Genomic DNA, 17,099 nt, shown 5'->3' with positions numbered 1-17,099 from the left:
AACTTGGAGAAACTTGAGCCAAGGTGACAGAGGTGACCTTGAGATATACAAGTACAAAGTTGCATGGAAAAATCTGGAAAATTATGTCAAATGAAATTGAGAGAGTAGGACAAGGGGACACAGGCTCCAACCAGTAAAAGGTGATATAGGCTCGATATCAGGAAGTCCTTCAGACACAGTGATTGATAGATTGAATGGACTTTCAAGCTGAATAGTGGAATTATTTTATAAAGATAATTAGATACCACAAATGGACCAATTTTAGGGTCTTTCTAGAAGGATAAACTAAGACGGTCAAAATGGCCTGATTTCAGAATCATGGGGGTAAATTTTAATGGGGTGCTGGGAGGAGGGCGTAGGGTGGGAAGAGGGTGGAATTCCTGACGGGAAACCCGGAAGTACGGGTTTTCCGGACGTCCTTACGATTTTGACATAAGGAAGTCTTCCATTTTTTTTTCCTGTAGGTTTCCCGCCTGACAGGCCAGCCAGACTGTCAGTCGGCCGGGTGAGCTGCCAATGAACGGATGTCTTAGATTGAGAGGGGGTGGGGGGGGGGGGGGTCGGAGACCGTGAGGGGTGGTGTTGGAGATCGGGGAGAGGGGGGGTTTCGGCCGATCACTTGGGGGTGGAGGCTGATTGCGTATGTGGGCCTGGAGGAAGCACTCCTGCTCCTCCGGGCCCACAAGCAGTGCAATAAAAGGCACTTACCTGCTGAGGCGGGCTTTCTCGCCTCCCCTCAAGTGGCGAGAGACAGTAGACCTGGGAATCCCAGCCCCAGGGGTTAAAAATAAAAAAACCTGTCAAAAATAGAGATTCAGCAGCACTCCTTAAAAGATTTTATTCACCACCCGCCCCTCGACCCACCTCCGTTAAAACCGGAAGTGGACGGGTTGGAGAAGGGCTGGGGTCAAATTTTACAATTTTTACCTTCCCACCCGCCCCCAACCCACCCATTCGTGGGGTTAAAATTTACCCCATGGTTTCAGCTAGATTAGCAGTAAGGGCATCGCAATTGAATTCAGTGACTCCAGATTGAATCGAAAAAAAAAGCAACAGTTTGCACTCATCACTATTCAGTGACCTCCGTTCAAAGTGCATGGATTAGGCTCGGTTGCGTTGCGTCCATGGTAAAATGGTCTGCTAAGAGTTAATGGCCATTTCAAGGCAGCCATTTGGTTGAGATACAAGAGGCTACCAGTTTCCATGGAACTAACCTCAGGAGAGTAGAGAACAAAAGGAAAAATTGGAGGAAAGCAACTTTTGTTTCATAAATTTCATTTATTAAAAATTATTTCATTTTATTGGAATAAATAAAAATGTATTTCATAAAAATTATTATAAAGGCTTAGCAAAAGCAGCTTAGGGGTAGAATACTCACTAATTTGCATAAAATATAACCAAAGGAATGCTTAATGGTAATAGTCAGAGTAATTAAAAGAAGCCTTTTTAACGGTGCCATTGATCTCTTTTGTGAATGTTGCTTAATTACACTCTGTACACATTTCCTACCGATCTATGTTTCAGCACAACAGAACCAGTTATCAGAATGCAAGAGGGGTAGAAAGGAAGAGTCATGGAATTTACAAGAGATAGCTTTAGTAAGGGACCAGAAGAAGCAGCTGGATTGGCAGTGATGATTCTTATCAATAACTATAGCATGGCTAATAATGGGTTGACGGATGTTACCAGGGGGAGCATGCTCCCAGATACCTCCCCAACACCCCCCACCCCCCACAAGGAAATAATAAATTTGACACCATCAGGGCTCACTTCAAAATTTCCAAATCTGCTACTACAAAAAATACACTTTTCTGTAATTGAGCTTTAGACATTAAAACTGATGGAATATTGAATATAGCTGCAGTTTAAGTCATGACAAGTTCATGTCCCACTGCAACTACTTTTTGTATGTCATACGTGAGACCTTTGGGATTCAGTTTTCACAGAAAAACAAACTGAATTGCAGAATGTGATCCAAAAACATGAAAAAAAATCCTGAAATCCAGTGTAACAAAGACATTTATTATAAATTATTTTAAAGGCCTTAGCAAAAGCAGTTTAGGGGTCGAATACTCACTAATTTGCATAAAATATTATAAAAGGAATGCTTATTAGTAATAGTCAGAGTAATTAAAAGAAGCCTGTGCAACGGTGTCTTTGATCTCTGTTGTGAATGTTGCTTAATTACACTCTGCATGCATTTCCTACCGATCTATATTTCAGCACAACAGAACCAGTTACCCAATCAATATAAGACTCAATCAATATGGTAAGACAATCTGAATGAGTGATGTTTAGGCTTTGCCCACATCTGGAGAAACAACAATCACTCTGGGCCCCATGCTTGGATGTTCTCAACACAAATCCACTTCCCAACCTCCCAACACCCAAACCATCTTCCAAAAGAAGGAAGCAGGCCAACCACAGACCAGCAAAGACAGCAATCCACACTAAAAGGATCAGCTAGGAAGCCCTCGTTCTCTGACCAAATTGCATCCCAGATGCAAAGATCAATTAAATGGCTTGAAGCATTAAATCCAATAGTTTAATGCGTAAACATAACCACGCCAAGAAAATGCAATGTATTCCTCCCACAAGCACTCTGTATTCAAAAGATACACTAATAAAAATCTGGGTGTAAACTCTTGAAAATACAATATAAAAAAATTCTTTGATAATGGCATGTTATTGGTCCAGTACTGTACTGGTCTTAGGGAATTCATGCATGTAATCCCACGTGCTCTCCTATGAAAAAAAGCTTAAAAGGCAACTTCATATAAATCCACCTAAGTGGTGCCCTCCAATTCACAGCCAAGGGTAAGCAAAGAGAGATGGAGCTTCAAGCAGCTTGTGATGCAAAAGACACTGGAGATTTTAACTTTGACCTGGCCATATGTCACCTTGCTCACCTCAAAGATTCACATTGACTGACAGCTGTATAGGCCTGGCTGGATGATTTGCCTTGCAAGGGAGGGGAGGAGGAAGTCTGATTTGTTCCAACGAGGAGGCTGATAGCTTCTCAGATTTTTACTGGATCAACTTCTCTCCATGGAACCCATTTGCGAGACTTGAAAACTCCCAACTGCTTATATTCTGTTCCAGAATAGTCCAACAGAACTGTCAGGCAGACAGCACTTTTTAAATGCCCCACCATGCTTGGCAGGCTGAAGTCATTAATAAGCCAGCCTGCTAATCTTAATAGTGTGTGGAGGAGATGAAGAGACAAAAGAACAGTTCAGTTTAACAGCATTAAATGCGGGGGAGAGACAGAACAACATTCTTGTCTGACCCAGCTGAATGATTTCACCACCAATAATTAAATTATTGATAGGGTTAGATGATGTAGGGAGGGAGGAGGCTCATGTGGAGCATAAACGCCGGCATGGACCGGTTGGGCTGAATGGCCTGTTTCTGTGCTGTACATTCCACGTAAGTCTATGTAAATCCTATATGCTAAAATTATTGCAGTATACCTGTTTCCTGAGCAGGGAGACTAAGGGCCCGATAGTAGGAGGGAGGCAGGTTGGCAGCGGGAAATCGACTGGGCGCATGGGTAACCTGCCCAGTAAAATCAGTGGGTTTGGCACGCGATCGTAAGTAAATTGAAGCCACTTACCATGGCTTCCGCGTTTCGCGCTGGAAAGCTGCGTAGCGGGCGGACTGCGCACCCGCATCATAGGCTGTCAGCTGGAGGAGCCCTATTTAAAAGGGGCAGTCCTCCACTGACTGATGCTGCAGAAAATGGGCAAAATTACAGCATGGAGCAGCCCAGGGGGAAGGCTGCTCCCAGGTCTTACTGGATGGGGTGAGGAGGAGAAGGAGGAGGAGGAGGATCTCCCACCCGGCGGACGGGAGGAAGTGGCCTGCCTCTGCCACCACGAAGGCCTGGCTCGAGGTGGCAGAGGAGGTCACCAGCACTACCAACATATCGTGCACCTGCATACAGTGCAGGAGGCGCTGCAATCACCTAAGTAGGTCAGCCAAAGTGAGTACAATTACTCATTCCCCTACACTCCGTCTGCCACATCACCGCCCCCACCCCACATCTCCTTCTGCCCTGCCAACACTACTCTGTCACATCACTCCTCACACCCACTGAACCCTCATCCTCATCTTACCTGCACTTACTCACCTCGCCAGTACTCATCCCACCACTACCACTCAACCCAATCCTCATACAATCTCATGGCTCTGTCTCATACTCATCCTCTCATGCATCTCTTTCACGATCAGCCTCACCCAACCTGCCACTACCTGTGCTGCAACCACAGGGCATGCATCAAGTATGTGCAGTAGGAAGCGTAAGGCAAACGTGTCATGAGCATGAAGGGGATGCACAAGGGTGTTTGAGGGTTTGTCATGGTTTTTACTTGTATCTGATTTCTGATCAACTCACATTACATATTATATTGTCACCACTACTGCCACGTCTTGGCCATTCTTGACTGGCTTGTGCACTAAGGCCCTTTCATGAGGCTCTCCATGAACACTCTTGATGCCACCCATTGGGTCACCCTACAGTGGGTGTATGTGTAGTTGCACGACTACTTTGTGCAGGTGCCCTGTTGCGCTACACTGTGTTGTGTAGCTCCACGTGGCGGAGGTGGATGGCGTGCCTGGTGAGGCTGGTGATGTTGCTCGTCCTCCAGTGGAGTGATGAATGCAGCTATGGAACCCCCCTCCCCTCCCCCCATCCTGACGGTGTGAGTGTGAGGGAGTCCGTAAAGTAGGTAAATGTGTTTGGAGAGCAGAGTTTAGGGTATGGAGACAATGGTCTGGCAGGCAAAACTTTGTGTGAGGTGACAGAGTGCCCTGCTGCAATGAATGAGGTATCCCCCCCAACTGTCAAGGAATCCTCTGCATTTCCCAATGGCTGCTGACTGAAATACATCTGCAACAACAGGGAGTGTTTCCCACAGCATGGGAAACACACTGAGGAGAGTCCAAAATCACATCCCTGCTAAAATCTCTTCCCAATGAGGTCCATCAACGACCTCAAGTACCTCCCTAACTATCTAAACTGTCATCCCGCATGCGGGGGCTGTGCGCGCACCGATTCTCGTCATTGGGTGGATTGGAGCCGGGCTCCGGACCCGCTCTGGGATTCCCCAATTTTAGGAATCCCCCCACCACGAACGCACCCACTCGGCCACCCTAAAATTGACCCCTAATTGTAGGAATGGACTAAAATCTATTCTTTATTCAAACTTTGGTGGACTTTCAATTTACACTCTGATCACTTAATTAATAGGTAGATTTTAGTCCTATTCTTTCTAAAGGATCAGTTTATTTCGATCTCATTTAACAGTATAACACCCTTTTAAAGTGTCCTGCAGCTAAGTCAGCTCCCTCTCCTAGTAGCAGGATTTCAGGTGGTTAAAGGAAGTCTTAAAGCTGCAGATCTGCTCGATATCACTCATTTAGGCTGACACTCACTGGTTTTGATTTCAAAATGTGACCTATTTTGAAAGAAGTACTTTTCAAAACAACTTCCTTTATTCCGTGTCAGATAGGGTCACCTGGTAGCAGTCTTTTCTGATTCAGAAGGTTGTGGGTGGGTTCAAGCGGACGCAACCGAGACTCCAGGATGGTATGTTGCCTCCCTGGTGCAAGGGTCAGGGATGTCTCGGAGCGGCTGCAGGACATTCTGGAGGGAGAGGGTGAACAGCCAGTTGTCGTGGTGCATATAGGTACCAACGATATAGGTAAAAAACGGGATGAGGTCCTACAAGCTGAATTTAGGGAGTTAGGAGTTAAACTAAAAAGTAGGACCTCAAAGGTAGTAATCTCAGGATTGCTACCAGTGCCACGGGCGAGTCAGAGTAGGAATGACAGGATAGCTAGGATGAATACGTGACTTGAGAGATGGTGCAAGAGGGAGGGATTCAAATTCCTGGGACATTGGAACCGGTTCTGGGGGAGGTGGGACCAGTACAAATTGAACAGTCTGCATCTGGGCAGGACTGGAACCAATGTCCGAGGGGGAGTGTTTGCTAGTGCTGTTGGGGAGGGTTTAAACTAATGTGGCAGGGGGATGGGAACCGATGCAGGAAGTCAGTGGGAAGTAAAGTGGTGACAGAAACAAAAGGCAGTAAGGGAGAGTGTACAAAACATGACCGGACAGATGGTCTGAGAAAGCAGGGCAAAGACCAAGGGAAGTCTAGATTAAACTGCATTTATTTCAATGCAAGAAGTCTGATGGGCAAGGCAGATGAACTCAGGGCATGGATGGGTACATGGGACTGGGATGTTATAGCTATTACTGAAACATGGTTAAGGGAGGGGCAGGACTGGTAGCTCAATGTTCCAGGGTACAGATGCTATAGGAAAGATAGAGCAGGAGGTAAGAGAGGAGGGGGAGTTGCGTTCTTGATTAGGGAGAACATCACGGCAGTAGTGAGAGAGGATATATCCGAGGGTTCGCCCACGGAGTCTATATGGGTAGAACTGAAAAATAAGAAGGGAGAGATCACTTTGATAGGATTGTACTACAGACCCCCAAATAGTCAACGGGAAATTGAGGAGCAAATATGTAAGGAGATTACAGACAGCTGCAAGAAAAATAGGGTGGTAATAGTAGGGGACTTTAACTTTCCCAACATTGACTGGGACAGCCATAGCATTAGGGGCTTGGATGAAGAGAAATTTGTTGAGTGTATTCAGGAGGAATTTCTCATTCAGTATGTGGATGGCCCGACTGGAGAGGGGGCAAAACTTGACCTCCTCTTGGGAAATAAGGAAGGGCAGGTGACAGAAGTGTTAGTGAGGGATCACTTTGGGACCAGTGATCATAATTCCATTAGTTTTAAGATAGCTATGGAGAAGGATAGGTCTGGCCCAAAAGTTAAAATTCTAAATTGGGGAAAGGCCAATTTTGATGGTATTAGACAGGAACTTTCAGAAGTTGATTGGGAGAGTCTGTTGGCAGGCAAAGGGACGTCTGGTAAGTGGGAGGCCTTCAAAAGTGTGTTAACCAGGGTTCAAGGTAAGCACATTCCTTATAAAGTGAAGGGCAAGGCTGGTAGAAGTAGGGAACCTTGGATGACTCGGGAGATTGAGGCCCTAGTCAAAAAGAAGAAGGAGGCATATGACATGCATAGACAGCTGGGATCAAGTGGATCCCTTGAAGAGTATAGAGATTGCCGGAGTAGAGTTAAGAGAGAAATCAGGAGGGCAAAAAGGGGACATGAGATTGCTTTGGCAGATAAGGCAAAGGAGAATCCAAAGAGATTCTACAAATACATAAAGGGCAAAAGAGTAACTAGGGAGAGAGTAGGGCCTCTTAAGGATCAACAAGGTCATCTATGTGCGGAACCACAAGAGATGGGTTAGATCCTAAATGAATATTTTGCATCGGTATTTACGGTTGAGAAAGGCATGGATGTTAGGGAACTTGGGGAAATAAATAGTGATGTCTTGAGGAGTGTACATATTACAGAGAGAGAGGTGCTGGAAGTCTTAACGCGCATCAAGGTAGATAAATCTCCGGGACCTGATGAAATGTATCCCAGGATTCTATGGAAGATTACAGCGGTAACCTTCCATGGAATCCCACACTTGCTCACCTGACGAAGGAGAAAGCCTCCGAAAGCTTGTGATTTTCAAATAAAACAGTTGGACTATAACCTGGTGTTGTAAGATTCCTTACTTTTTGTATGTCATGCATGAGGCCATTTGGGTTCAGTTTTCACAGAAAAACAAACTGAATTGCAGAATGTGATCCAAAAACATGAACAAAAATCCTGAAATCCAGTGTAACAAAGAAATGTAACTTATTAAATCTCTTTGAAACAGTAGCCTTTGTTACAGGCTTTTATTCAGAACTGTTTTTCAGTTGAACAGTGATTCTTTTGAGTTGTCAGCTTTTTTGCAAGTTGCTCAGCACCCTATGATAAGTGTCACGTTTTCAAGCACAAACGACAATATATTATGGCACTTATTTAGTCATTTTAAGAAGAGAGTTCTAAACAGTTTTTATTTGGTACTTTCCTTCAACTGCTTTATCATGGATTGGAATTTAATAATGTCTACTTACATCCTACTCCTTTTGACAGACATGAGGCATGGATAGCATGTACACTTGCTCCAGATATCTTCTGATTTGATCCAACTTTTTCAAATAATGATTTAATCACAGGCATTTTTCCCCAAGGACAGAAGTTGCTTTTTCTAAAGCTGTCTGCTGGCACAGAACAAATAGACAATATCACAACAATAAGGACCTAAGACCTATGGAGAATCCAACACTATTTGGTTAACTTCTCCAGATGATTTTGATACCATATGGCAAGCTGGTACTGGAACTGAATTTGAACTCTGCACAGAGATAAATGAAGGGGTATAAGTCAGCTTCTCCTCTCCTCATAATAATATTAGAAGTTGGGATAATTTATCAACAATAATGTGTGTCTTCTAAAATTTTCATTGTGTGCTTTTTCGATTGGAACCTTACGATTGATCTGTTGACTGGAGAGATGCTGTTATGTAAAGGAGACCGTAAAGAACCCTCTGTTGCTTGCTTTCAGTGAGAAAATGAAATATTCAGGTATTTGGAGCAACTTCAAGAATAACATATACCTTATTAAGTATGGATATGTTTGTGCAGTTTTAATTAGAATGCTAACCTTGATGCAGTATAGCGATTGGTCATAATGAGACAATGCTTTGATTCTGATAAGTAAAAAGGTATTTAAAAGGGGAGGTTTTTGCCTTCGTTCCCTCCCCCCAGAAATTTGAACATGAGGAGCAGTTACAAAAATACCAAAAGCAAAAAAAGTGTGAAGAAAATTTGGAAAGAGAGGATTTTAGAATATTTGGAATGCGATTAACAAGATTAGGCAAACAGAAGTGCACAATAGATTATATTTTACAACAATTAACTCAGTAGCATAAGTTAATCGAAATATAATGTAGCATTATAAATACATACAAGGCGTTAGCCAGAAGTCAAAAAAGAATGTCTGCTAATGAACCAAGTAAGATTACAGATAACCAACAAAAGATGTACCTAGAGCCCCCCCCCCCCCCACCACCACCGCAGCGCTATTTAAAGGGACCATGCAGGATTTACAGGTTAGTGGCTGGATTATTGCTTCTGGCTGCTGAGACATTTGTAACTGTTTTTGGAGGTCACCTAGACTTGAATACTAGGACGTGGGGACATAGTATAACATTTAGAGCCAGGACGTACAGGAGTGAAATTCGGAAATGCTTCTACACGCAAAGGGTGGGAGATGTTTGGAATGCTCTTCTGCAGACAGCAATTGACGCTAGCTCACTTGTGAATGTTAAATCTGAGATTGATAGATTTCTGTGAACCAAGGGTATTAAGGGATATGGGGCTAAGACAGGTATATGGAGTTAGGTCACATGTCCACCATGATCTCATTGAATGGTGGAACAGGCTTGAGTGGCTAACGCCACTGTCAGTTGCTGCCTCCTGATATGCGCCACCTTTTCCTGCAAGAAAGCGGGACGTGTGTCTGGGTCATGTGCCTGTCATGGTTGAATAGCTGCCAGTGTGTTTGACCTGGATGGGCGGCTTAAAACAGCGGTAATGGGTAAGGGTGACAGGAAGCATCCGGTTGGAAGAGTTGAGTACTGATGGAAAGAGAGAGTTTGCTGGTATGTTGATGTTGGGGTGTGTAGTGTGTGGTGCAGTTGGTAAGAGACGCCACTTGACAGTTGACCTCATTCACCTTGACCACTCATGTCAAAGCATTGAACTTCTTCCTGTACTGCATCCATGTTCATGATATTGTGCGCCTGGCATTGACTTCATCCCCCGCTGCCTCCCATTGCCTTTTGGGTATATGTCTGGAGGGCCTCTTGTTCCACCCCCCCCCACCTCTGTGAATATAGGATGTCCCTCCTTCTGTCCACCTCTTGTACCAAGGTCTCTAGTGCATCAGCAGAGAACCTTGGTGCACACACTCTCGCAGGCCTGGTACCAACTCAGGTCGGCAGGTTGGTGAGGTCTGGTGTGCAGATTGGAGGATGTGGGATTTAGTAGTGCGCAGCCTTTATTCAATGTTTTAACATAACTCACTAGTGTGTAAATATAGGGATGGGACCTGCATCTGTGTTTTACGTGTGCGATGTCTGATCTCTGTTCAGACTCCATGCAGACAGTGGACTGTTATTTTCAGCAAATAACAGGTACCAGCTACCTTTAAGAGATTTCTATGAAACATCCTCCCTTTAAGAGATTGAGCTCCCCCTGGTGGTGGAAAGTGCAAATTGCACTGATTCTACATGCAAGGCCCGGAATGGAACGCTGACTGCAGGTGAGTCCTTGGGCCGGCCGAATCTTGCGTCCTGCTTGCGCAGGGATCATTGGGCATGTAGTAATAGCACATCACACTACCTACGCCCAAAAACGGCCCTTATCCAATTTCTCCCCCCATGTCTTTACACTATCACCCAAGTGATCGACTATATACTGAGCTCACCAGTGCAATGTAAGACTATAAAACTACTGTAGTCCTTGAAATTGAATGTTACTCTTGTGGTGCATTAACTTGAATCCAGCTAAGGCTGTGATCATGTAATGTTGAAACTGAATTATATTACACAGTATTAAGGTGAACCCATCTAATGCTGTGCCATTATAATTCTGAACCAAGATGTGACAATTACATTGACAATTGTATTATCCTTGCCCTTGTAGAAGTTATGAAATAAAGCTGTTGCTGGTAATACACCTAAATTATATCATGTCACTCCTTGATTTCTCTGAGGTGAGCCAAGAATTGAATGTTACTTTGCCCCTTTGTTGTACTCCATTCCTGTTAATGGCTGACCTATAGCTTGATGTTTTTAATTTGAGTTGGGTTATGATGGATAACGCGAGAGAAATGAGGTATTATAATAAAACTCCAGATGTAAGTATAAATCCTGTTCCATTTTTCCTGCAGAGTAACCAATGCGAGCCCTAACGATTTACGGATGACACGAACAACACTAAGTAAATGTGTGATTTGCAAAGACAAGAAAGAAAGAACTTGCACTAGGATAGTGCCTTTCACAAGCTCAGGGTGTCCCAAAACACTTCATGAAGTGTAGTCACTGATGTAATGTAGGCAAAAATGGCTGCCAAATTGTTCACAGCAAGCTGCCACAAACTGCGAAGAGATAAATAGCCAATTAAAGCTGTTGGTTGAGGAATAAATGTTGACCAAGACAACAAGAATTCCCCTGTTCTTCTTTGAATAGTGCTGTGGGATCTTTTACGTCCACATGCAAGGGCAGACGGGACTCGGTTTAACATCGCACCTGAAAGATGGCATACCGACAGCGCAACACTCCCTCAGTACTGCACTGGTGTCAGCCGGGATTATGCGCTCAAGTTTCTGGAGTGGAGTTTGCATGCTTGCCCTTGTTTTATATCTGATCATGATTATCAGTGTACCAGTTATATAAAAGTGACAACAATGAGACTTCATTTGAAAGCAATTCATCGATGTGCTTAAACCTTGCATGATAAAGCTTTACCCTATTTTAAACACCCCCCCCCCCGCCTTTTCCTCATTTCCTGAATGCAGTGACTCAAATTGCACCAGCAACTCTTCAGCACCTTATCAAAATGGCCTTTTTTTCATATGTCAGCCATAACGAAGTGGCAGCTGTTATAAATTGGATAGCCAGGTGGTGAAGGATAGAACACTAGAGCCTGGTCTTCAGTTGCTTCCAAGCCTTTATTCACAGAGCTCCACATTACACCCACCACACCCTAGATAAGTGCTCATATAAAAAGGATACAAGAGGGTCCCCAATTGACACACACCTCCAGAATAAAACTAACACTAATTGATATAAATCACATGATACAATTATCACCAGCAGTCTATTTGACTGTGGGTGGCATTACAGAAGTCCAATTCTGTACTTACCTCACATTCATACAGATCAAGAGCAGGAACCTTGGTAGTTTTACTTTTCCTCTTGAGGGAACACTGAGGACAACTGCAGGACTCTCTCCTCCCCAGGTTATACTTCTTGCAGATACTGTTTTCTTCCAAAACTTGCAGCATCGCTGCACTCATACATATGTAGACAGTAGACAATGTGCATCTGTCTGGTGCTCCTAATTTTCAGAGCAAATGGGAACACCATGTGCGCACAGTAAATATAAACCAGCTGATATGAATGAGGCACTCCTTACTTGCAATGGGCAGTAAATATACAGCATGAGCTACTAATAGATTGTCTACTGAAATTACAATATTCAAACATTTAAAATTCTTATTAACACAAGCATCTACTGTGAAATTGATGCTGTTCATCACATATTTCATAAAATCTTTCATGGACTATGCACATAATTTCAACCATGTTTCTCATTTAGTTCAACCCATGGTATTCTCCAGTTCATGCAAAAAGAGGGGAGCATTATTTTTCACATTTGGTTTTAATAAGTGATAATTAGAATACAGGTCTATTTAAAGAAGTAATGTTGCCCTGGTCTTACCAGATATTTCACTGTGCTTAGAATATACTGTCATATTTAATGCGATAAATTCATTATTTTGATCAGTTTCAGTAAAAATAACAAAAAAGCACTTTGTAAAAACAGATAGTTGTTGCTATGGTGATTGTGTAGCAGGGACTTTGAGCAGGCTGTTCTAAGAACTAAGCCTGGTTGAAATCCCAAGAACTGTTGATGACCCCTTAAAATCTCTGCTTTCAGTGGGCTTAATTTTAATTTCACCAAATAAGCATTCACTTGAATGGCAGAGCTTGAGGTAAAATGAAGGATTAAAAGGGTGCAGTTAGATTTTCTGTCCAACCGTAGTCATTGGTGGAAAATCTAGCCCACAGTGACTACTTTTACTGGATGCGATAAACATGCATAAGTAAGGTGACTACAACCACAGACCCAACAATCCATAAGACAAAACAATGCAATAGTATCACCAGACAACAAGTCAACAGTAGCTCCAGGGCATGCACTGCTAGTAACATGGCAAATCAGAGTAACTATGCTGCTATAAATGTTTGCCATAGATATACTGTAATTGGTTCCAGAACATTTCAATGCCAATAAAAGTGCAGTACCTCTCTTGAAACTGTGGTTAGCCCCGTCACTGCGTCCTGTTTATGGAAGAAAAAAAGCACAGTGTCATACTGATGAACTGATTATTTCCATTTAAAATCATTAACTATTTCCTTTTAACGAGCTTTAGATTAGCAAAATATGTTCTTATAAAAATAGGAGGGTTAACAGATTTTCTCAAACATTTTATTATCTCTAACAAATGGCATTTCATTTGAATGGATGGGTAGTTGTAATACTTCTTTGGTGGGAGGATTACAGATAAAATGTTCTCCCCAACTTAAGACTGAAATGGTGTGAATATTAATGATGCCATCAGGCACACTCGAGGTTCCATGAGCTCAGGAATCATACGCAAAAAGCCCTGCAAAGATTGACCTAGTCACTTCAGTCATATGACTGGTCAACCTCAATTGATCTGAGCTCTAATAGGGTGTAAAACCAACTTTTGGAGCTGGTTTTCAGCCAAAGGATAATTTTAGATTATCTAGGTCCCACTTAGAGGCACTAGGAAAACACAAGTTTGATGTTTAAAGTTTGAAAAGAAATAGGAAAAACAAAGTAGAAAAAAATAATAGAACGAAACAGGGTAGAACATAAGAGGTAAAGTTAAGATGGTTAGAGACAAAATGGATGGAAAAGACCGTTGGCTACTTTTAATAAAAATTGTTAATGCATGCATAAAGAACATGTTTACAATTTCACTATAAGAAATGAGCAGTTGAAGTCTTCTCCCAACGAGAGAAAATATATTTTTCTTATTGAAAGATATTAAATTTTTGTTATGTTTAATTGTATAAAACTATTACCATAAGAAAACCTCTCCTGACAATCCAGCAACTTTATTACAGTAGTATTAGTATTTGTTTCAACCATCACAGCATAAGAACTGAAAACTTTAAAAACACAAAGGCAGCACAAGGAATTTGGACTTCACTGCAGCAGGCAGTAGTCTAAGAATCAGGAAAAAAATAAATGAATTATTTTTGCAATTGTGGGAAAACTGGTGAGTGCTGCCTTGGAGAAGAAAGTATTTATAATTCAGCAATCTTGCAAATTGAATTAATTGATGAAATTTTCTTCTAGACTTGAATTCATTTTGTGATGTAGGGACGGCTTGAAAAAAAACAGATTCATCTATGGTGAACGTTAATAGCCATGGGGTTAGAAGGGAAGGAGGGGACTAACCCTTGAAATGTCTCTCCTAGTTTTAACATTTTAATCCAGTTGGTCAGATTTTACAAACAAAAGTATTTAAGACTCCTTTGTATTTAGCAATTAAGAAATTAAAATGTATTCAAAATTGTTTATCAACTGTTAAGTACTAATGCCCAGCTTTGTATCTAAAAAAAATCAATAAAATAAAATGCCTCTTAATTTCACTAATTATCCATAAACACTGAGGCCACATTAAACTGAAAGCAGTGATTTATCAGGTCTGACACTTAATTAAATACATTCCAAGTTCAGAACATAATTCATTGTCTTTCCTGTTTCAATCTCTTAATTTACCATACAAACCTCTTTTAATTTACATTCTTTATTGAATACAATATGTTTGAGGCAGGCGTGAGAAGTCTCGACAACCCCTAATGGTATTCACTTCAACATGATGCAATCAATTCATTTGAAAACTGTGCAATCAAAGAAAATGGCCAAGTTCCTATTAATGCTGGTTGAAACTGTTAATCTGTGCTTTTGTCGCCAAGGATACAAAGCACAAAGGGAATCCAAGAGGCCAATCAAAGCACAAAAAGGTTAAACCTGTGTCAATGAAAAATAGAACTAATTAAAAACATCATGTTACATAACAGTGCAGCAACTGATTACATTATAAATATTTCATTAAGATTAAAATGGCAAAGGACCTTCAACACCCCTAGAATCAGGAAAGGGCAAGAAAGGGCTAACTGGATAATTATGTGCCTGGGGCTGAATTTTGCTACAATTTAGGTAACCATTTATTGATTAGTACACAGTCCTTCAGTAAGTTGAAATACCACAGTGTGCAGGAAGCACACTTCGAAAGACCTGCTGTTTCCAGTGTGCCACCAACACTACTATAACACTAGCCTGTTAGAGTGTAGGACATGTAATGGTAGCAGTAGTGGGAAGTCAGCAGAGGTACTGCAACGTGGAAGTTGGCAGATAGCCAAATCATTTAAAACTTAATCTATTACTACTGGAATGGAAAAATATTGTGGAATGTGTTTTGTTAAACTCAGCAAAACCAGCGTGTAAATTGAAAAGGGCCACAATTCCATTTCTTTGCTCTTGTGGCACAAATGAAGTCAAACAATGAGCTGATGCCCAATTTTCCAACGCAGTGCCAGAGGTTTGCCAATTTACAAATTAGGCAGCAGAGAATGCCAGCTCTTAAAATCTTGGCAATAAACTAGGCAACAAGGCCAGTAACTGCAAAAATAAAGCAAAATCTTGGACAGTCACCAGTCATGACAGAAACACACTCGCCTAAATAAAGTGTGATCAGTTAGCCATGTACTTGGCAGCACTTCCCTTTGTTATGTCATGTACTTTGAAGTTCTTTAACATCCGTGAAGAGCAGCCTCAAGGTAATTTGTCTGTACTTCAAGTCGCAGAATTCTATAGAGAACAAAGACTAGCAAAGAAAGATCCATATATCTATTGACTGAGGAGAGAGAGAATTCTCTGGCAACATCATTTTCAGCCCCAGTGATCAAATGTCATCTGATTCAGGGCTCGACTAAGCAGAATTTTTTCTCCCCCTCATGAGCACACTGGACATTTCAGGAATTAGATGCTATTCCATAATCTGTCAGCAATAGGCAACAGATTTTCTGACTTAAAATTTGTTTTTAAAAAATCCTAATTGGGGATACTAGGTGCTACAGTTAAACACTGGCCTTTTATTTCTGGGACCTAACTGTAATGAGTTTGGGAGGTCTCAGTTCAACTTCGAATAGCCATGAGCCCAAAGCACAATACTGCTGATTATTTGGGCATGAATTGGCAACCTTACGGTGTCTTATGTTGGAAATGGAAAAATGCCACTAAAGGTGCAGTAGGGATTACTCTTCTGAAGCCGAGGCACAGTTTTTCCAACACAGCAAAAAGAACTTTATTCATCACTTAACTGTGGTGTAGCTGAACTGGGCGTGTTTGTTGCTGACACTGGGGACCCAATATTAGGAGGGGGGCGGGTTGCCAGCAAGGGGGGGGTGGGGGGGGGGGGGGGGAAGTCGACTGGGTGCGTGGGTAACCAACCCAGCAAAATCGGTGGGTTCCCCTCGCGATCGTAAGTAAATTGAAGCCACTTACCTTGGCTTCCTTGTTTCGCGCTGGAAAGCTGCGCAGCGGGCAGACTGCGCACCCGCATCATAGGCTGTCAGCTGGAGGAGCCCTATTTAAAGGGGCAGTCCTCCACTGACTGATGCTGCAGAAAGGGGCCAAAATTACAGCATGGAGCAGCCCAGGGGGAAGGCTGCTCCCAGGTTTAATGATGCCTCACTCCGGGTCTTACTGGATGGGGTGAGGAGGAGAAGGAGGAGGAGGAGGATCTCCCACCCGGCAGACGGGAGGAAGTGGCCTGCCTCTGCCACCACGAAGGCCTGGCTCGAGGTGGCAGAGGAGGTCACCAGCATCACCAACATATCACGCACCTGCATAGAGTGCAGGAGGCGCTTCAATGACCTAAGTAGGTCAGCCGAAGTGAGTACACTTACTCATTCCCCTACACTACATCTGTCATATCACTGCCTCCACCCCACACTTCCTTCTGCACCACCAACACTACTCTATCACATCACCCCTCACACCCCCTCAAAGCTCATTCTCATCTTACCTGCAATTACTCACCTCGCCAGTACTCATCCCACCACTACCACTCAACCCAATCCTCATACAATCTCATGGCTCTATCTCATACTCACCCTCTCATGCATCTCTTTCACAGTCAGCCTCACTCAACCTGCCACTACCTGTGCTGCAGCCACAGGGCATGCATCACATATGTTTAGTAGGCAGCGTAAGGCAAACGTGTCGTTAGCATGAAGGTGATGCACAA

At 42.8% G+C, this 17,099-nt stretch overlaps 1 protein-coding gene across 3 annotated transcripts in view; it reads right to left on the bottom strand.

Annotated features, from left to right (window-relative positions):
* Positions 1-17,099, bottom strand: part of clstn2a (calsyntenin 2a) — a 395,978-nt gene that overhangs the window by 272,568 nt on the left and 106,311 nt on the right. For all 3 annotated transcript variants that reach the window (XM_067995446.1, XM_067995448.1, XM_067995447.1), the window contains one exon: positions 13,057-13,092. In XM_067995446.1, coding sequence (XP_067851547.1) covers positions 13,057-13,092 — 36 coding nt within the window. The remainder of the gene's footprint in view (positions 1-13,056; positions 13,093-17,099) is intronic.

Source organism: Heptranchias perlo, chromosome 13 (assembly GCF_035084215.1).
Source record: "Heptranchias perlo isolate sHepPer1 chromosome 13, sHepPer1.hap1, whole genome shotgun sequence".
Lineage (NCBI taxonomy): Eukaryota > Metazoa > Chordata > Chondrichthyes > Hexanchiformes > Hexanchidae > Heptranchias > Heptranchias perlo.
The sequence above is the reverse complement of the archived record's forward strand: the minus strand, read 5'-3'. Positions and strand labels throughout refer to the sequence as shown.